A 25460-nucleotide genomic window follows, 5' to 3' on the forward strand; every position below is an offset into this window, starting at 1 on the left:
TTTAACTCTGTTAATTATATTTTTACATGTTTTTTATTTAGATATTTTATATGGTTTGTATTGTAAACCTCCCAAAGTCCATTCAGGTGAGGTAAATGGTGTAAAAATTAGATAGGTAGATAAACAGAAGAAGAGAGAGAGAGAAACAAGGTACTATAGATAAATGTAGAGAAAGATGAGAGATCTAAATAAATAAGATATTGAGAAGATGACATCTATCTATCTATCTATCTATCTATCTATCTATCTATCTATCTATCTATCTGCTAGACAGTTGGCTGGGGAATTCTGGGAGTTAAAGTCTGCCTATTTTAAAGTTGCCAAGGCTGAGAAACACTGAGATGGATGGATGGATGGATGGAGACATAGATAGATAGATAGATAGATAGATAGATAGATAGATAGATAGATAGATAGATAGATAGATAGATAGATAGATGTCACTACATGAACAAATGTTTCTCTGTGCATTGCACAAGTGCCACACATAGGAAAACAAGTGGTGTTCAGTCAGACCCCAGACTCTTCTCAACTTGCTGTGTTTCTGGATTTCCAGGTTAACCAATGGTAGAATTCTTCCCACCAGCGTTGAACATGTAGCTGAGATATTGCAACGGGGCCTTTACATTGATGATATTAAGTAAGTGTAAGACCTAAAAGTGCTACTGATTTCTAATTTCTTACTGCAAAATACAGATTTTTGGAATGGAAAAGTTCTTCGTTTTGGGTTTCTTCAAGGAGGGACTTCATAAAGATGGTTAGTACTCATCTTCAAGGAATAGTTCCGATTTATTGATGAGGTGGATAGTGATAGTCTTTGACTTATGACCACAATTGACCCCAAAATTTCTGTTGTTAAGGGAGACAGTTGTTAAGGGAGTTTTGTCCCATTTTACGACCTTTCTTGTCACAGTTGTTAAGTGAATAACTGCAGTTATTAAGTTAGTAATTCAGTTGTTCAGTGAACCTGGCTTCTTCATTGACTTTGCTTGTCAGAAGGTTGCAAAAGGGGATCACATGACCACGCGACACGTCAAGAGTCATAAATACGTTGTCATCTGTCTGAATTTTGATCACGTGACCATGGGGATGCTGCAACAGTCACTAAGTGTGAAAAACTGTCATAAGTAACTTTTTTCAGTGCCGTTGTAACTTTGAATGGTCACTAAATGAACCGTTGTAAGTCAAGGACTACCTGTACTCATTTTTAAGGGATGGTCCCTATTTATTGACAAAGTGGATATTTCAAGGCTGGAGAGCTGCCTTTTGCTGTTTTAATCTTTTTTTGTTTGTTAGTTCTATTACTCTAGATTAGGTCTTAGGGAACCTTGGCTCTTTTATGACTCGTGGACTTCAACTCCCAGAATTCCTGAGCCAGCCTGGCTCAGCTTGGAAACCTCTCCCTTTCCCCTCAGCATGGCTGGCTCAGGAATTCTGGGAGTTGAAGTCCACGAGTCATCAAAGAGCCAAGGTTGCCTACTCCTGCAGTGTAGAATTAGATCAAAGCCACTCAAAGTTCTTGATGTGATATCTCTTTGTTGTTGTTGTTAGTTGCGAAGTCGTGTCCGACCCATCGCGACCCTATGGACAACGTTCCTCCAGGCCTTCCTGTCCTCCACCATCCTCCGGAGTCCATTCAAGCTCACGCCTACTGCTTCAGTGACTCCATCCAGCCACCTCATTCTCTGTCGTCCCCTTCTTCTCTTGCCCTCAATCTTTCCCAGCATTAGGCTCTTCTCCAGTGAGTCCTTCCTTCTAATTAGATGGCCAAAGTATTTGAGTTTTAGCTTCAGGATCTGGCCTTCTAAAGAGCAGTCAGGGTTGATCTCCTCTAGGACTGACCGGTTTGATCGCCTTGCAGTCCAAGGGACTCGCAGGAGTCTTCTCCAGCACCAGAGTTCAAAGGCTTCAATTCTTTGGCGTTCAGCCTTTCTTATGGTCCAGCTTTCACTGCCATACATTGCAACTGGGAAGACCATAGCCTTGACTATACGCACTTTTGTTGACAGGGTGATGTCTCTGCTTTTTAGTGTGCTGTCTAGATTTGCCATGGCTTTCCTCCCCAGGAGCAAGCGTCTTTTAATTTCTTGGCTACAGTCCCCATCTGCGGTGATCTTGGAGCCCAGGAAAATAAAATCTGTCACTACCTCCATTTCTTCCCCATCTATTTGCCAGGAATTGAGAGGGCCGGATGCCATGATCTTGGTTTTCTTAATGTTTAGTTTCAACCCAAGTTTTGCACTCTCCTTCACTCGCAACAAGAGGCTCTTTAGTTCCTCTTCACTTTCTGCCATTAGAGTGGTGTCATCTGCATATCTTAGGTTGTTGATGTTTCTTCCGGCAATCTTAATTCCAACTTTTGATTCATCTAGCCCTGCCTTTCTCATGATGTGCTCTGCATATAAATTAAATAGGCAAGGTGACAGTATACAGCCTTGCCGGACTCCTTTCCCAATTTTGAACCAATCAGTGGTTCCGTGTCCAGTTCTCACTGTTGCTTCTTGGCCCGCATATAGGTTTCTCAAGAGACAAATAAGATGGTCTGGTATGCCCATCTCTTTAAGGACTTGCCACAGTTTGTTATGATCCACACAATCAAAGGCTTTAGCATAGTCAATGAAGCAGAAGTAGATGTTTTTCTGGAACTCTCTAGCTTTCTCCATGATCCAGCGTATGTTAGCAATTTGATCTCTAGTTCCTCTGCCTCTTTGAAATCCTGCCTGTACTTCTGGTAGTTCTCGATCCACATACTGCTGGAGTCTAGCTTGTAGAATTTTAAGCATAACTTTACTAGCATGAGAAATGAGTGCAGTGATATCTCTACTTGCTCTAAAATTTCCTTATGACAATTACTGATTTAAGAGAGCTAAGAGTTGCTAGAGCTCTTAGTGAAAGTGAAAGAAAGAGCAGTAAAATTGTCTACTGGTCTGTAATGGGTTGCTGGGCTGTTTTTGAACAATGACTTGCTGGTCTTAGAGAAGACTGCCCAGGTTTACTCCTGCCAGTGGGCCTTCCAGGAGGCTGATAGACTTGCAGTCAAAAATATCCCAAGTGACTCATTTGTGATGGGGAACCTCTGCCCTGTCACTTGGGCAACTGAAAAGGTGGTTAAACTCTCCATTCCAGTCAGCCACCATCTGTATCCAAGCCATGTGTGGCAGTTGGTGACAGTTTTTCTCACCAGCAGCTGATTCTGGACGGGAGGGAAACGTAAACAGTTAAAAAGCTGTTATCCTTATGAACTGCTCTCAGATTTGCCTCTTTTTCACAGGGTCACCGTACCTTATGCCAGTTTGCTATTTCCGTTCTTTTCTGAACAACTTTTCTAAAAACTTGTACTTTCCTTCCATTTCTAGTTTTTCCAACAGTGACCTGAGTTTGGATAGTCTCAGTCTTCTCCTAGATGCTTTGGCTGGCAAATGCCACTTAAAGAGTATCAAGTAAGTGGCCTTTAGAGTATATTGCTGTAGGGCATGGGATGCCTTGTAATGGAATTCCAATTGTTTATTTAATCTGTTCCAATAATTCCGGGGTTATATAGTGGGTTTAATCTTGTGTAAAGAATGAGATGTTGCCTAAATATGCTATGTCCAGTTCTGGTCACCCTCATACAAAAAAGATGTTGAAATCTAGAAAGAGTGCAGAGAACAGCAACAAAGCCTATTAGGGGGCTGGAGGCTAAAACATATGAAGAGCAGTTACAGGAACTGGGTGTGTCTAGTCTAACAAAGAGAAGGCTTGATAGCCGTCTTCTAATATTTGAGGGGCCGTCACAGAGAAGAGGGGGTCAGCCTATTCTCTAAAGCACTTGAGGATAGGACAAGAAGTAACAGATGGAGAAATTTCCTAACAGTGAGGACAGTTAATCAGTGGAACGACTTGACTCCGGAAGTTATGGGTGCTTCATTGCTGGAGGTTTTCAAGAAGAGACTGGACAGCTGTTTGTCTGGAATGGTATAGGGTCTCCTGCTTGATCAGAGGGTTGGACTAGATGATCTCCAAGGTGCCTTCCAACCCTTTTATTCTATGTACTGTATTCTAAATATGCTAAGACAGACATGTCAAACTCACAACGTCATGCAACGTATTGGAGCCTTTTCACCATTGCTGGCAATGGGGTGGGCATGGTTTCCGGATGACGTGTCTGGCCTGCGGGCCGGCAGTTTGACACCCCTGTGCTAAGATGTAGTACATAGTGGTTAGGGTGATTCTACTCTTGTGCAGCAGATCTAGGAACCTTGGCTGGTCTACACATTACCTGCTTTGCATAAGGAAGGGCTATTGTTCATCCTTTATTTAGTGACTGCCTTTGTTTAGAGCTGTTCAGTTATGATGATAAATAAAATATGACTGCAACTAATGCCGGCATTTATGGTCTTCATAAGTCTGTAAAGCAAAGGAAAGCTCGAGCAACAATATAAGCACAGTTGTGGTTTTACAATGACCGCTTTGCTTAACAACTGAATAAATGATGTTCCAAAGTGAGGGAGCCACCACAGAGACGGCCCTATTTCTAGGTCCCACCAGAGATACTTCCTTGATGGTTGGGACCTGCAATATGCCTTGCCTTCCTGCTCTGATGGGCTAGGAGATGAATCCATAAAGCAACTATCACTCCATAATTCACATCACAAAGTTCCTGTCTGGCTATTTTATGAGGATAAGCAAAAATGCTACAGGTACAAGTGTTGGCCTGAAGGGAAATGAATAGATGCTATTATCCAGGGATATTTCTTGTGCCTGATTGGGATACGCAAATAACAGAGATTTCCCAAATGGGGTTCCACTATAATAATTATGATCTCTATCTTCTTTATCTGTTTCTTAGTTTTGGCTCTTTGAATCTTGACAACACCACAATTCTGAAGTTGTCGTCAAAGCTCTCTAAAATGCCTCTCCTGAAAAGACTTGGGTAAGTATCTGCAGATTGAATTCCATCTTCAAGTTGGGGAAACTTGATCTCACATAGACCAACTGACCTACTGTATGTTTATTTGGCTTTAGATTGAGCAACAACCATCTTGACGGTCCAGCATGTTCTCACCTTGCAGAAGTTTTGAAGACTATACCTCAAATAGAAGAAATTGAGTAAGTCCTATAGATCACCTGATACAGTTTGAAAATGGCCTTAGGGTCTTCTTCCACTGGTCACCAATCACTTTCTCAGGGTCTTGCGGAAGAACAGGGTAGAACAACGGCTAATCACCCTCTTTTACCGGTCTACTATAGAGAGCGTCCTCTCGTACTGTATTGTGGTTTGGTGTGCTGGTCTGACAGCCGCGGATAGGAAAGTATTACAGAGGGTGGTGAGCACAACACAAAACATCCTGGGCTGTCCCCTGACACCACTGGATGACATCGCCAGGGCTCGCTGCCTTGGAAAAGTGAGGAAAATTCTCAGGGATGACTCACACCCTGGACGGTATCTCTTTACTCTCCTACCATCGGGTAGGAGATACAGGAGTATAGTCAGCCATACCAACAGGCTGAAGAACAGCTTTTATCCATGGGCTGTCAGGCTTTTGAACGGGAAATAACTTTATAAACTTTATGCATGATTGACTTGCGAGGCCGGTGTGTTGTGCAATTAGCTCACATCGTGTAATAAGATGGAGGGTTTGTGTCACTGTAAGTTGGGGGTGGGGGCACGAAGGGAGGCTCAGCCAATCTCAATGTATACATGGTTGTACTTTGATAATAAAAGGTTCATTCATTCATTGCATTGGCCATTGAGCTGGATTGCTCTAATCAGTGTCTGACCCCAGTTCAGAAAGGTACGTGTGGTGCTTTGAGTAAACTGGAGAGCCAGAAAATGTGGCCAGTTCCTTCTCCAGTTATTTGACTTTAGAACATAGAACCCAAGGGCTGGAAGGAACCTCAGAGGTCTTCTAGTCCAACCCCCTACTCAAGGCAGGAGACTTTATACCATCCCAGTCAAAGAGTTGACCAGCCTATTTTTGAAAACTTCCAATGATGGAGCATCCATAACTTCTGGAAGCAAGCTACAGATAGTCCTTGATTTACAACCACAACTGAGCCCAAAATTTATGTCACTAAGTGAGACATTTGTTAAGCGATTTTGCCCCATTTTACAACCTTTTTTTGACACAGTTGTCAAATGAATCACAGTAGTTGTTAAATTAGTCAAATGAGGAGAGAAGATTGTTGGGGGCGATAGGCTGACTCTGTAAACCGCTTAGAGAGGTCTATAAAGCAGTGCAAAGCGGTATATAAGTCTAAGTGTGATTGCTATTGCTATTCTGTAGCCACCTCTCTTAGTCAATGACTCTGGGCAGCTTACAATTCAAGAAAAATATTACAATTAAAAAGCTAAAAATATTTTTTAAAAAATAAAAACAATAGAAACATCCAGATTAAATATAGATAGGAGCAAGGTACTTGGTCACTTAGCAATACAGCTAGGATACGGGGCCCTTAATACCTTCAGCACCCCAGGCTTGGGAACAAAGCCAGGTCTTTAAAGCTTTACGGAAGGCTAACAGGGTTTGGGGCCATTCTGATCTCCTAAAGGAGGGTGTTCAATAGAGCAGTGGCCACTCTGCTTGTCTTCCAGTCTCTGCCAGCCAACACTTTTCGGCGGATAGGATCTGTAGCATCCGTTGGTTCAAATTGGATGGCTAGCGACTCTTAGGAAAAGGCAATCCCTCAGGAATTAACAATCGCTGGAGTTCTAGGTGGGCACAATCCCAGTACAAACTCCGCCAGTGTCCATCCACTTTGTACACCAAACAAGATCAACCTGGTGCTGCCAACATGCTGGGACTTCATCAAGGCTACTTGTCCTATAATTTTGAAAGTCAGCAGACAAAAGGAAGGGCGCTTCCTGGTCCCTATGCCATTCACATCTACAAGGAAAGGAAAGCAGTGGAGGATAACAAACCCACATTGTGTAGCTGTTCTTTGAAAGAATAAAGGTAAAGTTTCCCCCGCACATATGTGCTGGTCGTTTCCAACTCTAGGGGCCGGTGCTCATCTCCGTTTCAAAGCCAAAGAGCCAGCGCTTGTCCGAGGACGTCTCCATGGTCATGTGGCCGGCATGACTAGATGCCAAAGGCGCACGGAACGCTGTTACCTTCCCACCGGAGTGGTCCCTATTTTTCTACTTGCATTTTTACGTGCTTTCGAACTGCTAGGTTGGCAGAAGCTGGGACGAGTAACAGGCGCTCACTCTGTTACGCGGCACTCGGGATTCAACCCGCCAAACTGCCGACCATCTGATCGACAAGCTCAGCGTCCTAACCCACTGAGCCACTGTGTCCCTTTTTTTGAAAGAATAATGACAGCCAAAATGAAAAACCCAAACAAAAAGTAGCCAACGGAAATCATGAAATGCCACAGTGGGTATTTTGAAACAGATATTCCTCCTGGCTTTGATGAATCATAAGATTCTACCAAAAATAGTCCCAACCCTAAACTATAACCAGACACATGAATGACAAATTACTTCTTTCTTTGACCCTCTGTGTTTGCGCATTTTTTCTTTTAAAGCTTAAGTTACAACAAGATTAATGATGGAGGCATGAAAGAGATAGCTATGGTCCTTCCAGGAATGAAGAACGTGAAGCTAATCAAGTAAGTGTTTTGCCCTTTTATTGGTCAACTTGACAGATGGATGATTTGGGCTATTGGTGGTGAAGGGGATCCTGACCCACCATCTAATTGACCCTGTGGGAGAAATGCCAGTGTTGATGGCATGGTTGAATCCAAGGAAGCAGAAGTCGTTGCCATAATTGAAGAGGTGCACTTAGTAATCAAGTTAATATTAATTGACATACAAGATACAAGGCAGAATTTGATATGGCGCTGTCTTCCTCAGGTAGATGATGTTAGCCAGCGGCAATAATTATATAGAGCTTGCTAAGCTCTTGTTTATTGGGTGATGGTGTGGCATCGCCGGAGGTTTTCAAGTAACGATTAGACATCCATTTGTACAGGATGGTATAAGGCAGGGGTAGGCAACCTTGGCTCTTTTATGACTCGTGGACTTCAACTCCCAGAATTCCTGAGCTATGCTGGCTCAGGAATTCTGGGAGTTGAAGTCCAAGAGTCATAAAAGAGCCAAGGTTGCCTACCCCTGGTATAAGGACTCCTGCCTTGCACAGGAAGTTGGGCTGGAAGACTTCCCTTCCAGCTCTATGATTCTATGATTCTTCAGGTTACCTGCTCTGGCTGGCTGTGATATTATCTCTGGCCACTGTATGGTTACTGCTGAGGAATAGCAAAACTGAAGAGTGAAAGTTTGCAATGCCTAAAAGTTGTCCAGAAGCCCAAGGAAGGAGGCATCAAGACTATGTTGCTGGTGACGTTGGTTTTGCTCCAGGCCCTGGACTGTCCATTTCTTACTTACTTATAGATTTTGTAATAAGCATGCATCAGTAGCTCTAATAAATCAGGTGGATGTTTCCCAATTCAGCAGAAAGCTATGGATCCGATTGGAATGCAGTGACTTAAGTAATTAAGCAAATAATCCATAATTCATTGTCAGGTCCCGTGCTTTTATAACTTAAGAAAATAGTGCATTACCTGTAGCACTCAAGGATTGTTAACAAAAGGAAAAAAAAGATAATGGTAAGCAGTCATGTTAACTATAATTGAATGTCTGCAACTAGTTCCATTCCTACTTGGAACTCATCAGGTGTACATAGCCATTTTCTATGGGGTTGAAATCCTTTACTGGAGTTGTTGTAAGGAAGCTGGGCTACATGGAGCCATGAGGGCGCAGTGGTTAGAACGCAGTATTGCAGGCTAACTCTGCCGACTGCCAGGAGTATGAGCCTCAGCAGCTCAAGGCTGACTCAGCCTTCCATCCTGTGGCCGGTAAAATGAGGACCCAGATATGCTGACTCTGTAAACTGCTTAAAGAGGGCTGTAAAAGAGGACTGTAAAAGGACTATGAAGTGGTATCTGAGTGTCACTGCTATTATTTACCCTTCTAAAGACAGACTCTCTCTATAGCCCTTCTTGAAACACTGCTGACCACTTGGCCTGGAGATCTTCTAAAGTTAATACACTATATATTCCACCTGGCTGACTGGGGAATTCTGGGAGTTGAAGTCCAGAGATTTTAAAGCTCTCACGGTTGGACACCCCTGCTGTATATAGTCACCAAGGGCCCATGAGTCCAATCCCTGGCAGATGATCTGAAGCCCCATAGAAACGTCCACGCTAGTTGGGGAATTCTGGGATTTGAAGTCCACCTATCTTCAAGCAGCCCAGGTTGAGAAACACTGCACTAACTAATGTCTTTTCTTCCTACAAATTGTCCCTAGTTTCTCCTTTAACATCATCACTTCGGTTGGAGGACAGTGGATTGTAGAAGGTCTGGTTGAGAGTGAGAGGCTGGAAATACTCAAGTAAATCGCTCTCTGTTAATCTGGATTCCTTCCCCATCCAGCTTGTCTCTTTAAAGCATTCCTTTTCCCACTTATAGCTAACAAAGTATAAACATTTCTTGGCATCACAGTGCCTGCTGTATCTCCAGGAAGCTATTAATCGTCTTTTCTCCAGTCCGTGAGTGAGATAGCCTTACACTGTCCCCAGCTTGATGAGGGTTTATGCAGTTCTTAACCCCATCCAGTGCTTTTTTTGTAAATTTGGACACTTGGCAACTGGCAAGTATTTACGACCATTGTAGTGTCCTGGGATCATGTGATCCCCTTTTGTGACCTTCTGACAAGCAAAGCCAATGGGGAAGCAGGTTCACACATGTCATACAACACGCCTTGCCTACCCTACAAGGTTCCATCCAAAAAAGGTGCCGGAACTCCGTTCTGAGCGTTCAATGAGAAAAAAAGCCCCCCATCCTTCTTATTCTGACACCACCCATCAGAAGGAATCTGCTAACACCACTTCTTGGAACTCACAAAAGCCGATGCCTTTTAGTAAAAGGTATTACAGGTAGCCCTCAACTTACAGTCACAATCAGCCCCAAATTTTTGTTGCTAAGTGAGATAAGTTGTTAAGGGAGTTTGGCCCCATTTTATGACCTTTCCTGCCACAGTTGTTAAGTGAGTCACTGCAGTTGTGAAATTAGAAACATGGTTGTTAAGTGACCCTGCTTCCCCATTGACTTTGCTTGTCAGAAGGTCACAAAAGAGGATCACATGATCCCAGGACACTACAATGGTCGTAAATACATGCCAGTTGCCAAGTGTCCAAATTTTGATCACGTGACCCTGGGGATGCTGCAAGGGTCATAAGCGTGAAAAACGGTCCTAAGTCAATTTTCCCAGTGCTGTTGTAACTTTGAACGGTCACTGGACAGACTGTTGTAAGTCGAGGACTACCTGTAGTTGGAAAATGAGGTCTGTCCTGGGTGTCCATTGGGAGAGCCCATCATTGGCAGTAGCTACTAGAATCATTGCAAACCTCCCCCCCTCCCCCTCTTCTTTCCTGCCCATCTTTGCCTTGGTGGAGCAGTGGGCTAATGCCTCCTTAAGTAACCCCAGCTGCCTGCAATTAGTGCAGGTTCGCATCCCACCAGGCTCAAGGTTGACTCAGCCTTCCATCCTTCCGAGGTAGGTAAAATGAGGACCCAGATTGTTGGGGGCAATTAAGCTGACTTTGTAATAATGCCGCTTGGGGGTGTGTGTGAAAGCCCTAATAAGCAGGCATATACATAGAATGAAGGCTACTGCTAAGCTTGTAAGCTGCCCTGAGTCTTCGGAGAAGGGCGGGATATAAATGGAATTAAAATAAATAAAATAAATTAAATAAATCTTTTAATTCATATTGCTGTACCTTCCTTCTTTATTTTCATTGTTTTACTATTGTTATATTTACATTTTTTAAAAAACTAATTTTATGTTCTAGTTGTAAGCCTCCTAGAGTAGCCCCTCCTCTTGTACTATGGCTAAATGTAGGGTTCCTTCATTGCAGTTCAGGAAGAAATGGTTAGGTAATGTTAATTCTTCTTTTAATCTGTGATCATTCATATCCATTCCCCTTTTCCTAGATTATCTGGGAACAGTATTGGAAATAAGACTTTGGAAAAACTGGCTCCAATTTTGCCTCTCAAGAAGCATTTGAAAGTCCTCCAGTAAGTATCCAGGATAAGAATGTTGCATCTGTCAATCTGTTCCACCTTGTATTACACTGGGGAAGGAAACCCTTCAAAATGTGTAGCACTCAGGGGGCAAAAGGTGTTAATGTCATCAAATAAGCCGTCTCTTGTTCTCTTAGGCTTTAACATTGCTTTGCCACGGGCCTTTGGTTCTTTGCATGCAAAGACAATAAGCACATCATTAAATAAAGGGACTTTAGGCTTTTATTATTAGCTCAAGCATATAAATTTTAAAGCATAACATAAAAAGCTTGTATACCAAATGCTCAAATCTCTTACAGGCTGCCAGGAACTCCTTAAAAATGACGCATACCTCAAGGGTGGCCCATCTGAGGAGGAGAGAGAGAGAGAGAGAGAGAGAGAGAGAGAGAGAGAGAGAGAGAGAGAGAAAATGAGAGAGAGAGAGAGAGAGAGAGAGAGAGAGAGAGAATTGATGATAGACAGAAAGACAGACACTCAGACAGAGGTCATTTTAGAAGTAAGAACTATACACCCTCTTTTTTTGCACCCCAGTGATTGCTTGGCCATTCTGCTGTGCTCCAGAAACCACTCCGGATGGCCAGGGTGATATTGTAGCACCCAACTCAACGTGCTAGCTTTTGTGTTTATCGGGGAATCTAGCTTATATTTTTTTTACAGAACAGCAAAATAATATGGCAAAAAAAAGTAAAGGTAAAGGTTCCTCCGCACATGTGTGCTAGTCGTTTCCGACTCTAGGGGCCGGTGCTCATCTCCGTTTCAAAGCCGAAGAGCCAGCGCTTGTCCGAGGATGTCTCCGTGGTCATGTGGCCGGCATGACTAGACGCCAAAGGCGCACGGAACGCTGTTACCTTCCCACCGTAGTGGTCCCAATTTTTCTACTTGCATTTTTACGTGCTTTTGAACTGCTAGGTGGGCAGAAGCTGGGACGAGTAACAGGCACTCACCCTGTTACACAGCACTCGGGATTCGACCCACCAAACTGCCGACCTTCTGATCGACAAGTTCAGCGTCCTTATCCACTGAGCCACCACGTCCCTTTAATATGGCAAAAATAATCACCAAATTACAACCAAACTGCATATCACCAAAAAACAATAAACATGCCAATGTAACATAGGATGTGACACAGCTCATCCAAGCTGCTGGGGAGGTCCACAAGGTGTGGTCTAAAAACTGAAGATGGCAGCCACAAACCGTGCGATAAGAACTCTGCCCTTTTGTACGTGCATTACCCAGCTTTACTTTTTTTACCACACTCTGCGGACACCCCGGCGTAGCTGCCCTCCCATTGGGGTCTCCCAGGAGATCCTGAGATGTTCTGATCCTGTATCGCTGCCGTGGGCCCCTTCTCACTGTGGCAAATTTGCAAAAAGTATGCAATGCAATGCATTTTCCTTTTCCCCACATAAATGACCTCTGGTGTCTCTACAGCCTCTCTTCCTGCCAGTTGGATTCTGAAGGACTCAGCCATTTGGTTGGAATCTTGGCCAAATGTCCACAGATAGAAGAAATCACGTAAGTGACAGAGGAGGTCCCGCCACAAAGGTTCACAACGCCAAGAGTTTTGGAAACTTTTCCTCATTGTAAATGACGGAGAACTTTCTTCCCAAAGTAGTGCAAGTAGTCCTCAACTTAGTGACCATTTGGAACTCTGTCAGACCCTCCGTATGACCTGGATTTGAAGTTCTGACAATTGTGGTCGTGTGACTACACTTCAGGCATTCCACAACAGGGTTCTGTTTACAGCTGTTGGCAGAGTCCCACCATCAAGTGACCATGATTTAGGATGATTTTGCCTAAAACCAGCATTTATTTCCAGTGTTTGGCAAAACTGGCCCATAAGCAAGCCAAGGGTTCACTTAATGACCATGGCAGTCACTTAACAACAGCCACAAAAAAGCTTTCGTAAAGTCGGGTCAGTCACGTGACCAACCTGCTTTATGCCCATCACAAGTTACAATGGTAATGGGCGAGCTCCATTACGGTCGTAACTCAAGGATTGCCTCTCAAAGGCTGTGTCTGTTTTTCGTGGAATTGCCATATGGTTCTCCTGCTTTGTCTTCGCAGCTTGTCAGAAAACAACATTGGAGATAAAGGTGTGATGTCCTTTATGACCCCATGGCCACCATCTTCACAACTCAGGAAGATTGAGTAAGTTTCCACTTTCAGGCCACGGAAGAGTTAGTGGCAAAATGCATTCTTCATTTTAAGTCATAAGGATTTAGTGACTTAAATGGGTTGATAGTTGAGTTGGTTTGGATTCAGTGGAAGGATGGGGACAAGTTAACTCTGATTTCCAAGTGAGGAGCGGTGGTTTAATGAGCTGTGTGAACCCAGCGCATTATGGCTTGTTCAACAAACTATGACTATACATGGTTAAACAAACTGTGGTCAAGCACCCCCCAAAAAGTCAAGTTGTTCTGTACCAGCCTGCTACTGGCCCTGCAGAAAAGGCAGGGACAACCCCTTTACAAACGGCAAGAGGCTGGAATTAAGCCTGCCAAATTTATTAACATAAAACAGAGCAAAACAAGACACGAACCATGAAACAGGAGCTATTCAAGCGGTTGCCTTCAGGAAACCAGCCCTCCCACGCATTCCCCTTTTATACAGTTCAGGGCGTGGCTTCTCTCTGCCTCCTTCCGAGGTGCCCCATTGCCTTCCTCTGTTTACTCCTGATTGACTGCCTCCTGCGTCGGGCGTCCTTGAACAGGGCCAGCTGTGGGTCATCTTCATCCACGCTGTCAGGCTCACACAGCTGGGTCTCCGTCGTGACCAGGTGGGAGGGGCCTGGCTGAGGGCTCTGCGGAGCCTCAAGGCAAGAAGCAACGGTCTCCAACACCCCCCTCCTCCTCCTCTGAATCGTCCGACCCAACTGCCGAACCCACAGGCTGACCCTGAATCACAACACAAGTTGCCTTTTGAAAAAACACCTACAGGACAACCTTAACCTGGAAGATTGAGAATCTCCATAGGCAGTTAATGAACTGTGTTAATTACAGACATTATTGCTGCACTCAAACAGCATTAAGTTTCCTTATTTAAATCTTGTTGTTGTTTTTGTTTCTCTGTGTTAGGAATATAGTTTATGGTTCAATATATCCGGCCAATCCAGGAAAAGAATCATTTCAATAAGCAAATGATGTGTGCAAACGTAGCCACAAAATAAAGACTTGGATATTGACCCTTTTCTCCTTTTGTTTTAATTTTAGACTAAAAGTCTGTGGCCTCAGTGATGGTGCTTCCCAAACTCTAATTGTCGGACTCAGCTGCTGTCCTTTCCTTGAAGAGATTGTGTGAGATTGCATTGCTCACTATTATTGTTATTATTTAAATTTATATGGTGCCCAACTCCCAGTGACTCTGGGTGGTGTAGGTTCTCCTGCTTGACCAGGAGGCTGGAAGACCTCCAAGGTCCCTTCCAGCTTCTATCCTATCCTATCCTATCCTATCCTATCCTATCCTATCCTATCCTATTTTCCAGATTCTATTCTATTCTATTCTATTTTCCAGATTCTATTGTTCTGTTCTGTTCTGTTCTATCCTATCCTATCCTATACTATCTTCCAGATTCTATTCTATTCTATTCCATTTTCCAGATTCTATTCTGTTCTGTTCTGTTCTGTTCTGTTCTATTCTATTCTATCCTATCCTATCTTCCAGATTCTATTCTATTCGGTTCTGTTCTGTTCTATCCTATCCTATCCAATTTTCCAGATTCTATTCTGTTCTGTTCTGTCCTGTCCTATCCTATTTTCCAGATTCTATTCTATTCTATTCTGTTTTCCAGATTCTATTCTGTTCTGTTCTGTTCTGTCCTATCCTATCCTATCCTATTTTCCAGATTCTATTCTGTTCTGTTCTATCCTATCCTATCCTATTTTCCAGATTCTATTCTGTTCTGTCCTATCCTATCCTATTTTCCAGATTCTATTCTGTTCTGTTGTTCTGTCCTGTCCTGTCCTGTCCTATCCTATCCTATCCTATTTTCCAGATTCTATTCTATTCTATTCTATTTTCCAGATTCTATTGTTCTGTTCAGTTCAGTTCTGTTCTGTTCTATCCTATCCTATCCTATCTTCCAGATTCTATTCTATTCTATTCCATTTTCCAGATTCTATTCTGTTCTGTTCTGTTCTGTACTATTCTATTCTATTCTATTCTATCCTATCCTATCCTATCCTATCCTATCCTATCCTATCCTATCCTATCCTATCCTATCCTATCCTATCCTATCCTATCCTATCCTAAACTTCCAGATTCTATTCTATTCGGTTCTGTTCTGTCCTGTCCTATCCTATTTTCCAGATTCTATTCTATTCTATTCTATTTTCCAGATTGTGTTCTGTTCTGTTCTGTCCTATCCTGTCCTATCCTATCCTATCCTATTTTCCAGATTCTATTCTGTTCTGTTCTGTTCTATCCTATCCTATTTTCCAGATTCTATTCTGTTCTGTTCTGTCCTATCCTATCCTATTTTCCAGATTCTATTCTGTTCTGTTGTTCTGTCCTGTCCTGTCCTGTCCTGTCCTATCCTATCCTATCCTATCCTATCCTATCCTATCCTATCCTATCCTATCCTATCCTATCCTATCCTATCCTATCCTATCCTATCCTATCCTATTTTAAAAGAGCCTTGGTGGAGCAGTGGGCTAATGCCTCCTTAAGTAACACCAGCTGCCTGCAATTAGTGCAGGTTCGCATCCCACCAGGCTCAAGGTTGACTCAGCCTTCCATCCTTCCGAGGTAGGTAAAATGAGGACCCAGATTGTTGGGGGCAATTAAGCTGACTTTGTAATAATGCCGCTTGGGGGGCCCCCGAAAGCCCTAATAAGCAGGCATATACATAGAATGAAGGCTACTGCTAAGCTTGTAAGCCGCCCTGAGTCTTCGGAGAAGGGCGGGACATAAATGGAATTAAAATAAAATAAATAAATAAATTTTTTTCAAGATTCTATTCTATTCTATTCTATTCTATTTTCCAGATTCTATTCTGTTCTGTTCTGTCCTATCCTATCCTATCCTATTTTCCAGATTCTATTCTATTCTATTCTATTCTATTCTATTCTATTCTATTCTATTCTATTCTATTCTATTCTATTCTATTCTATTCTATTCTATTCTATTCTATCCCATCCCATCCCATCCCATCCCATCCCATCCCATCCCATCCTATCCTATTTTCCAGATTCTATTCTATTCTGTTCTGTTCTGTTCTGTTCTATCCTATCCTATCCTATCCTATCCTATCCTATCCTATTTTCCAGATTCTATTCTATTCTGTTCTGTCCTATCCTATCCTATCCTATTTTCCAGATTCTATTCTTTTCTATTCTACTATTCTATTCTATTCTATTCTATTCTATTCTATTCTATTCTATTCTATTCTATTCTATTCTATTCTATTCTATTCTATTATTTTCCATTCCATTTCCCAATTCTATTCTATTCCATACTATTCTGTTCTGTTCTGTTCCGTTCCATTCCATTCCATTCCATTCTCTATTCTATTCTATTCTATTCTATTCTATTCTATTCTATTCTATTCTATTCTATTCTATTCTATTCTATTCTATTCTATTCTTTCCATTCCATTCCATTCCATTCCATTCCATTCCAACAAATTATTTAAAACATAAAAGAAGACATCAAAAATAACAAGAAACAAAAAAGGACAGAGATGGCAAAATAACAAAGTGGGTAGAAACCAAAGAAAACCATCTGGGTTGAAATGAGGCCTCGCCAAAGGGCTGGGTTTAGGCCCCTTCGAAACCCCAGCAGGATGGGGGATTATTCGGACCTTGTGAGGCAGATTTATTGCAGAGGACAGGCCCCACCTCAGAGAAGATGCACTTCCAGGGTCCCAATAAGTGGCATTGCTTAATTGCTGGAACCCAGAGAGTGCCAATCCTGAAGGATTGAATCAGCTTGTTAGCCCTAAATCAGGGTAAGGTTTTGTAGCCCAGTTTGCTCCTGGCCTAAATAGCATCTAAACCAGAAAGGTAGATTAATATCTTTATTTATGCATAAATAAAGGATAGGTGTCCCACTGGTGCAAGGTAAGAAGCCCCTTAGAAAATGGAGAAATCACTTTATACACAGAATAACAGAATAACAGAGTTGGAAGGGACCTTGGAGGTCTTCTAGTCTAACCCCCTACTCAGGCAGGAGATCCTATACCATTTCAGACAAATGGTTGTCCAATCTCTTCTTAAAAGGCTCCAGTGATGGAGCATCCACAACTGATTAATTGTTCTATCAAGAAATTACTCCTCAGTTTTAGCTTGCTTCTCTCCTTGATTAGTTTCCATCCATTGTGTCTTGCCTTCCGGTACTTTGGCAAATAGGTTGACCCCCTCTTCTCTGTGAGACCCCCTCAAATATTGGAACACTGCTATCATGTCTCCCCTAATCCTTCTTTTTTCTAAACTAGACATACCCAATTCCTGCAACTTTTTTTTTATGTTTTAGCCTCCAGCCCCCTAATTATCTTTGTTGCTCTTCTCTGCATGAGTCTTAACATCTTTTTTACATTGTGGTGACCAATACTGGATGCAATGTTCCAAGTGTGGTCTTACTAAGGCTTTCTAAAGTGGCAATAATATTTCACGTGATCTTGATTCTATCCCTCTATTAATGCAGTTAAATGTTAATACAGTTCAAATATATTGGATTTGAAATGTGTTCTTCATTTCTAGCCTAATTTGAGTCACCAAGCATCTAGTGAGCATGCCCAGTAACTATATATATGATATGCAACAGTTCATATCATCCCAGAATATTCTTAGCATGATCTTGTTAATGACCAGTGGAATATTCAGAAGTGTGTGTGTATGGGGGGGCGGGGTGTTTCCCACATTATAATAAGTTTTCAAGTTGTTATAGTTCAACTTTCTGGGCAATTTCTGTTTCTGGCCACTTTCAACTGATTCTTATCAGAATTTCACATTCTTCCTTGTTATTTCAAAGAAACCAAAAACATTAATCAAAGACATTCCTTGTTTCTGAAAACAGTTAGAAATTAGAATAACAGAGTTGGAAGGGACCTTGTAGGTCATCTAATCCAACCCCTTACCCAATCAGTTATTCAAAGAGGCCCCTCTTTTGTTCCCACCAAGCTGAACAGATGCTACAGGAGACAGAAAATTGCTCAGATGACTAAGTCTATGCCAGGGGTAGGCAACCTTGGCTCTTTTATGACTCGTGGACTTCAACTCCCAGAATTCCTGAGCCAGCCATGCTGAGGGGACAGGGAGAGGTTTCCAAGCTGAGCCAAGCTGTCTCAGGAATTCTGGGGGCTGAAGTCCACAAGTCATGAAGGGGCCATACTTCCCTATGCTGGCTCAGGAATTCTGGGAGTTGAAGTCCACGAGTCATAAAAGAGCCAAGGTTGCCTACCCCTGGTCTATGCCACTGAGGGCTTTAGAGGCAGTAACCAGCACCTTATATCTCACCCAGAAGCAAATAGACCCTCCAGTGCAGTCCACAAAGCAGAGATGTTCTGGTTGATTCTTATATTGCTATGGCATCAGAGGGATGCCTAGAAATTCTTAGCCTGGTACCCCCTTGGATAAGAACCTCTCTCATAGCTGATTTTGCTCTTTTTAGCTTGTCTTGGAATAAACTCGGTGATGAAACTGCCAAAGAGCTTGCCATGGTTCTCCCCGGGATGATAAGGATGAAGATTCTGGAGTGAGTACCTTAAGACCTTGAAACTGCTTTGCTTGTGTTAGGAAGGGGAAATTGATACAACCATCAGTAATTTCCCTTCTGTTCTTCTCTTCTCTCCCTAGTCTGGACAACAACTCTATCACAACCTACGGTGCTTCTATGTTAGCAAGGCAGCTTTCTCGATGTCCTGGGATCCAGACTATACGGTGAGCTTTCTGGGAGTCGTAAGAGCAACCAGATTTGTTATTTGTGGCCAAGATGGGGCCCTCTGAGTCCTCTAAACAAAATTGGAGTAATAGGCTGAGTTATCAACCTTCAACCTTTGAAGACCTCCGTAATCCTTCGGTTGTATAGATTGCATGGCGCTGCAACCCAGTTGAGTCTGGCCAAGAATCATAAGTGGATCCCAATTTCGTTAGCTGAATGCTCGCCAGATGTGTGGGCTTCCAGCCCCTCCTAAATTCTCCAGCCAGTGCAGCCATTGCTGAGAATCCTGAATCTTCTCAGCCCAAACATCTGGAGGGCGGAGATTGAACACCGGTGGTCTGAATGGTGATGATTAGGGAAGGTGCATCCAAGGATGTCAGCAAGGTGGGGTCCAAAAATGATGATGATGATCAGAGTAGTACGGAGGTCTGTCTGGTTCTTATATGCGTCCCACATAGAAACAGGAGGATCCTTGATCATGCCACTATGCCCACCATCTTGACTTTTTTGGCTAGCCCTGTGGACATCCTTGGTAGCATCTACAGTAGGGGCCAAAATTGTGGAAACCTTTTGGGAAAAGTGTATTTTTGAGGTTTGCTGGCTAATAACACCCACAATTCTATAAAAGGTTTCCAGTCCCCCATAAATATAGATAGTGTCTTTTCTCTAATCAAAAAAGTCAGTTTATCCATCTCAGCAAGTTCTGTCAATTTCACCAACCATTCCTCCATGGTGGGTAATGCCAAATCTTTCCATCTTTGTTCATATAATAATCTTGTCACAGTAATAATATATTGAAATAATCTTCCATGGCTTTTTTCTAACTCATCAACTGACCTGTTTATTCCTCCTTCAGCTGTTTTTTGCCTTTTCAAAGACACTCCATGTACAGCAAGGAAAAGTGAAAGTTTTGTTTGGAATTGTAGCTCAGGAAAAGAGAAGACAAGGCAATAAGAGGCATTGTGGATGGATAAAGGGAGCAGGGGGGAATCTTTTTAAGAATTTGCCTCCTGGTCAAAAATTTTCTGTTAAATCAGATCCAATTCTTGGGGAAATGCCTGCAGTTTTCTTGGCAAGGGTTTTAGAAATGGTTTGCCAGTGCCTCCTTCCTAGGGCTGAAAGAGAGTGGCTGGCACAAAATCACATAGCTGGCTTCATGCCTAAGGCAGAGTCTCTCATTTGTCAGCCTGCTGCCTTCACTATGACAACCTGACTCTTTTTAAAAAATATTTATTTTTATTTTATTTCCAAAGTTAAAACACAAAATTCAAAAAAGAAAGGGGGAAAAAAACAATACAAAACCAGAAAATGTGCATAAAAACAAAGTAACAAAAATACAAAAAGATTCCCCCCCCCTTGGTTGAATATTAATAAATATACCACACCTGGAATACTGCATGCAGTTTTGGTCATCACATTACAAAAAAGACATTGAGACTTTGGAAAAAGTGCAGGGAAGAGCAACTAAGATGATTAAAGACCAGGAGACTAAACCATATGAAGAATGGCTGCGGGACTTCAGTTTGGCAAGTTTAAAGAAAAGAATAGGGGAGAGATGATAGCAGTATTGCAGTATTTGAGGGGATGCCACAAAGAGGAGGGGGTCAAGCTATTTTCCAAAGCACCTGAAAGCAGGACAAGAAAAAATGGATGGAAACTAATCAAGGAGAGAAGCAACCTAGGAGAAACTTCCTAACAGTGAGGACAATTAACCAGTGGAAGGGCTTGCCTCCAGATGTTGTGGAGGTTTTTAAGAAGAGGCTGGACAGTCACCTGTCTGGAATGGTGTAGGTCAGACGTGTCAAACACAATGCCTGGGGGCCGGATCCGGCCCGCGAAGTGGTTTCATGCGGCCCGCGAAGCCATCCTGGAAACAGTGAGGGAATGGCCCCCACTGCCTTGGCCCTGGCCCAGAGACCCTCCTTCTGCCAGAGACCCTCAGATCTGTCCCACTCCTGCCCAGGCCCCCATAGGCACCCTTGATGCGTAGATCTGGCCACGCCCACCCAGTAGGCCATACGCACTCTGGCCACGCCCACCCAGTAGGCCACGCCCACCCAGGCCACACCCACCCGCCCCCCTGAGGGCAACCGCAATGCTGATGCGGCCCTCAGTGAAATTGAGTTTGACACCCCTGGTGTAGGGTCTCCTGCTTGAGCAGGGGGTTGGACTAGAAGACCTCCAAGGTCCCTTCCAGCTCTATGACATTCAAGATATTTCGACAGTAATAGTTCTCCCCCTCCTTGCAAAACAGCTCCACAATTTATGACTCTTCCGAATTGATGTTTAAATGGCCCTGAATTAGGCCTTTGCCTCTTTCAACTGCCACTTTGCAGTGCACAAAGAATTCCAAATATGCATCCAACTCAGGGTGAGGACATTTATTTCCTGCGTTTTGTGGATGAAAACAGAGCTTTAAAGCAGGGGTTTTTTTTGCCTTGCTGCAAACGGTTAGCGGGCAGTAGTGGATACCATACTTCAGCTGCCTAAAAATGCCCCTTTGTCTTTCCAGGCTATGGCACAACCCAATCCTGAAGGATGTCAAGCAGAAGCTGGCAGATCAAGAGCCACGATTACATTTTGCTTTCCTCTGAGATGGGAGAAGGGGAACCCAAACTTGCGGCTTTGAGGGAGATTTGCCACTGTCCAGAGTCTTTTGGACACAAGGAGAGTTTCTTGGATCTCATTTCTCCAGCCCATGGATGAGACCGTATCAAATCATCCTTAGCTCTACTGCTATTAAAGTGGCCTTTTCTGCTTTATTCCAACGCTGTCCTCAAGATACGACCAATCCAGAAGGCTGTGTTGCTGTTTTCTTTGGAGACAAACCAAGGAACAGCACGGCCTCGGAACAGAGGCTTTGGAAAAGGGGATTTGAGGCCCACCCAGCCTTGGGGAAAAGACTTGGAAGTCTGCAAAACTGGATTTCCTCTTCTTGAAATATCTTTGCTGACACAGAGTACCAGAGGAAGTACGTTAATTTTGCACTAATGCATTCAGAATCCTATACAGATAAGAAAACACTGGATTCTACAATATGAATGAACACTGAGTTTTTACCTGTATTTATTTATTTTCTCCTATCACAGGTTACTTTAGTTGGCTGAGAATATAAGAAAGAAATTCAGCCTTCAAGGGGTTTTCCAGAGACCCCCACTAGATGGCGCTCTCCCCTTACGAGAATGTGATAAATAAGCAGCAATTAATGGTTTTCCACGATGGGATGGTAAAAAAGGAAGATGGTCTTAATACTAAGGATCCCGGGACACAGACACCTTCATTTGTGAGTTCAAGATTTTGCTCAAGAAAGTAGACAGAGGTTGGTCCTACGATTAAGCAGGTGGCAGAACTGAGAGGTAGAAATGAAGTGGTCCTTAGGCTCCCCAGCCCCTAAATTATCTGGAGATGCTGCCTATTACCCAAGCAAAAGGTCCAAGTGGAGATCAGCAGGGCTTGATAGGTGTAGAAAGTACCGTAAGAAAGTTTATTTATTTATTTATTACATTTATATCCCGCCCTTCTCCGAAGACTCAGGGCGGCTTACAAGCTTAGCAGTAGCCTTCATTCTATGTATATGCCTGCTTGTTAGGGCTTTCACACACACCCCAAGCGGCATTATTACAAAGTCAGCTTAATTGCCCCCAACAATCGACTTTGATGGAGATATGAAGTAACCGTTTCCTAGGTAAAAGAGAAGGAAGAGCTTTTAAAGTAAAGAATGCCTTGTAATATCCAGAAGTGCACTGATGATGTTACCTACTTGGGTCATGAAATACCTGCCAGCGAACCACCAAGCTCAGAGAGCACCAAAAATCCCACAGTCCCCTCCTCTTCCTCATCTCTGCAAACCCCACTCTCTTCTAGTACTGACGATGTTACCTAGTTGGGTCATGAGATGTCTGCAAATCACCAGCTCGGAGAGCATCAAGGACTCCACATCCCAGCGCTATAGAGATTCTCTTCTATTGAAACCACACATGGGTATCGGACACTTCAGAAAGCATGGAAATACATCTGCAAGCAAACCCCCACCAAGGGACCACTGTTATTTCTACACAAATGTGTATAAACAGGGAGTGAGCCCCACACTCACTTGCACTGATAATGTTTCCCCGTTGGATCACAGAGACATCTGCAAATCGTCCAGCTCAGAGAGCACCGACAAGACTCTACAATCCAACCCCGAGCTGCAGAGATTCTCGCCTGTTAGATGCAATTCAGACAAGACACCTTAATTATCACTCAATACTGTAATGAGGAAACGGCGATAGGGCACCATCAGACTGTTTGATTCTGTTACTACGGAAGGTAACGGTTTCCCCTGTCCAGTCATGGACAACCCCAGGGTTGTGCTGCTCGTCTGTTTCTTAGCTGATGGAGCCAGCGTTATCTGAAAACACTTCTGTGGTCATGTGGCCAGCATGACTATGCGCCGAGGAGCACGGTACCTATTTATCTACTCACTCTTGCGTGCTTTTAAACTGCTAGGTGGGCAGGAGCTGGGGGAAGGAACGGGAGCTATCCAGGTGCGCAGCGCTGGGGTCTTGAACCTGGGTTGTTGGCTTTCCAGCTGACAAGCTCAGCATCTTTAACCACTGAGCCATCGTATCCTCCCCCCCACCCCCCGGTTACTATAGACCAGACATGTCAAACTCGTGACGTCACGTGACGTTGCACAACATATCGGGATGGTTTTGCCATTGCTGGCAATGGGGTGGGCGCAGCTTCCGGATGACGCATCCGGCCCACAGGCTGGCTTTTTGACACCCCTGCTATAGACAATCCCAATAAAAGCAGTTTTTGTCTTCCTATAATTCCTGGTCTGATCCACTTGGTCAAATAGTCGAATACACAGTATCTGAACGCATAGAGGAGCTTTCAAGATCAACCATACGAGAACAATTGAACTGAGCGAAGTGTTTTCAGGAATATCCTGACAAATCACGTCTAGAGTAAGGTGTGATTCATACCTTGCACTAAGTCATAATCTCGATTGTTCTTGGCTTACTATGTTGTGAAAGTCAACTGTGTTTGTTCAAAAGTTAACTAGAAGTTCATTTTTTAGAAAATGTATTAGAAGGTTAAACCAAGTCTCAATATAGCATGTGAATCCTAACCTTTGAGCGTGCCATGTGGGTGTCCCATCTAAGTCCCCGAAATTGGGGGTGGACTGCAACCTCCAGTTTCTAGCCAGTCGTATTGCTTTAAATGGTATTGGGAATGCCAGAGGTTTGGCAGAATGGGGCAGAATCTGGGCTTCCGAAAATGGTCTAGCCCAGGGGTAGGCAACCTTGGCTCTTTTATGACTTGTGGGCTTCAATTCCCAGAATTTCTCAGCTGTTCCCTGGTTTAAAGACAGATTAGGAAGTTTGCACTCTTTACATTCCTATGAAAAGTATATAAATGAGGAGGAATGATCAATGGCCCCACACTGGTCTCTTCTCCCACTCTTAGTGAGGAATGTGGAGATCTGAGCAGCCTTTGATATTTGCAAGCGTGGTATGGAGAGGGTTCACCTAGCTGGACTGGGCCCTCCTAAGCTAGGGTATGTTTTAACCACTTTTTCTTAACTGGCTACATTCATCTAGGAGAGGACCAGCCTGAGGGAGGGGGCCAAAGGCATTGTCAGTCATGAGCCCCTGGGCACCCACTTTATCTGACAATTGACAAATACTAAGAATTCATACTAACAGGAAGGAAACTAATGGAAACTAATCAAGGCAACCTAGAACTAAGGAAACAGCTTGCCTCCAGAAATTGTGGGCGTTCCACCGCTGGAGGTTTTTAAGAAGTGATTAGACAGCCATTTGTCCAGAGTGATATAGGGTCTCCTGCCTGAGGAGGGGGCTGGACTAGAACAGGGATTTTCAACCAGTGGTACGGGTACCACCTGTGGTACATTGGCACCTGGCAGGTGGTACGTGACCATCCTAGAGAAGTGGTAGCGGGGGAGGGGAATGAGCTGAACCGGTGGCAGCACCGCACAAGCCTGAGCGAGAGATGGCTGGAGCTGCAGGGCTGTCAGGGCTCAGCGGAAGCGCCAGGATCAGTGCCAGGCTCCAACCGGAGCTTGGCGCTGATCCTGGCGCTTCTGAGCCCAGAAGAAGCGCCAATCAGCTGGAATGTTGCAGCATCTCCAGGGTCTTGTGATTTACATTCAGATGCTTGGCAACTGATTCATATTTATGACGGTCACAGTGTCCCAGGGTCACGTGAAGTGACCAAAACCTGCGGCAACCACCCAGCAGAGGGAGGGGGGGAATAAAAACCAAACACTCCCCCCACCCCACCCCCGCTGCCAATCCTCAACAGAAATGCTCACAACAATGAAAACCTCAGATAGGAGGAAGAGCACCGCTGGGTGGGCAGGTAGGTGTCTTGCTCAGCTGTGGCTTGGGGGGACCACTTTTTTCAGTGCCATTGCAACTTCGAACAGTCACTAAGCGAACTGTTGTAAGTCGAGGACTACCTTTACTTCATCACTTTTTCCCTTTTTTTTTTTTGGTCATCACGTTTT

General features: G+C 43.6%; 2 protein-coding genes across 2 annotated transcripts in view; one reads left to right on the forward strand and one right to left on the reverse strand.

Moving 5' to 3' along the window:
• The window catches only part of PLLP (plasmolipin), a 286192-nt gene that overhangs the window by 98532 nt on the left and 162200 nt on the right, over positions 1 to 25460 (reverse strand). The window lies entirely within an intron of this gene.
• On the forward strand, positions 7459 to 21537 carry LOC308672630 (protein NLRC5-like; the record flags this gene model as incomplete). Its single annotated transcript, XM_081335677.1, has 9 exons — positions 7459 to 7593; positions 9291 to 9374; positions 10976 to 11059; positions 12497 to 12580; positions 13133 to 13216; positions 14278 to 14361; positions 18674 to 18757; positions 18859 to 18942; positions 21456 to 21537. Exons 1-9 carry the CDS (start codon positions 7541 to 7543, stop codon positions 21535 to 21537), a joined length of 723 nt encoding a protein of 240 aa, XP_081191803.1. The 5' UTR covers positions 7459 to 7540.

Source organism: Vipera berus (genome assembly GCF_964194415.1).
Source record: "Vipera berus genome assembly, chromosome: 10".
Taxonomy (NCBI): domain Eukaryota; kingdom Metazoa; phylum Chordata; class Lepidosauria; order Squamata; family Viperidae; genus Vipera; species Vipera berus.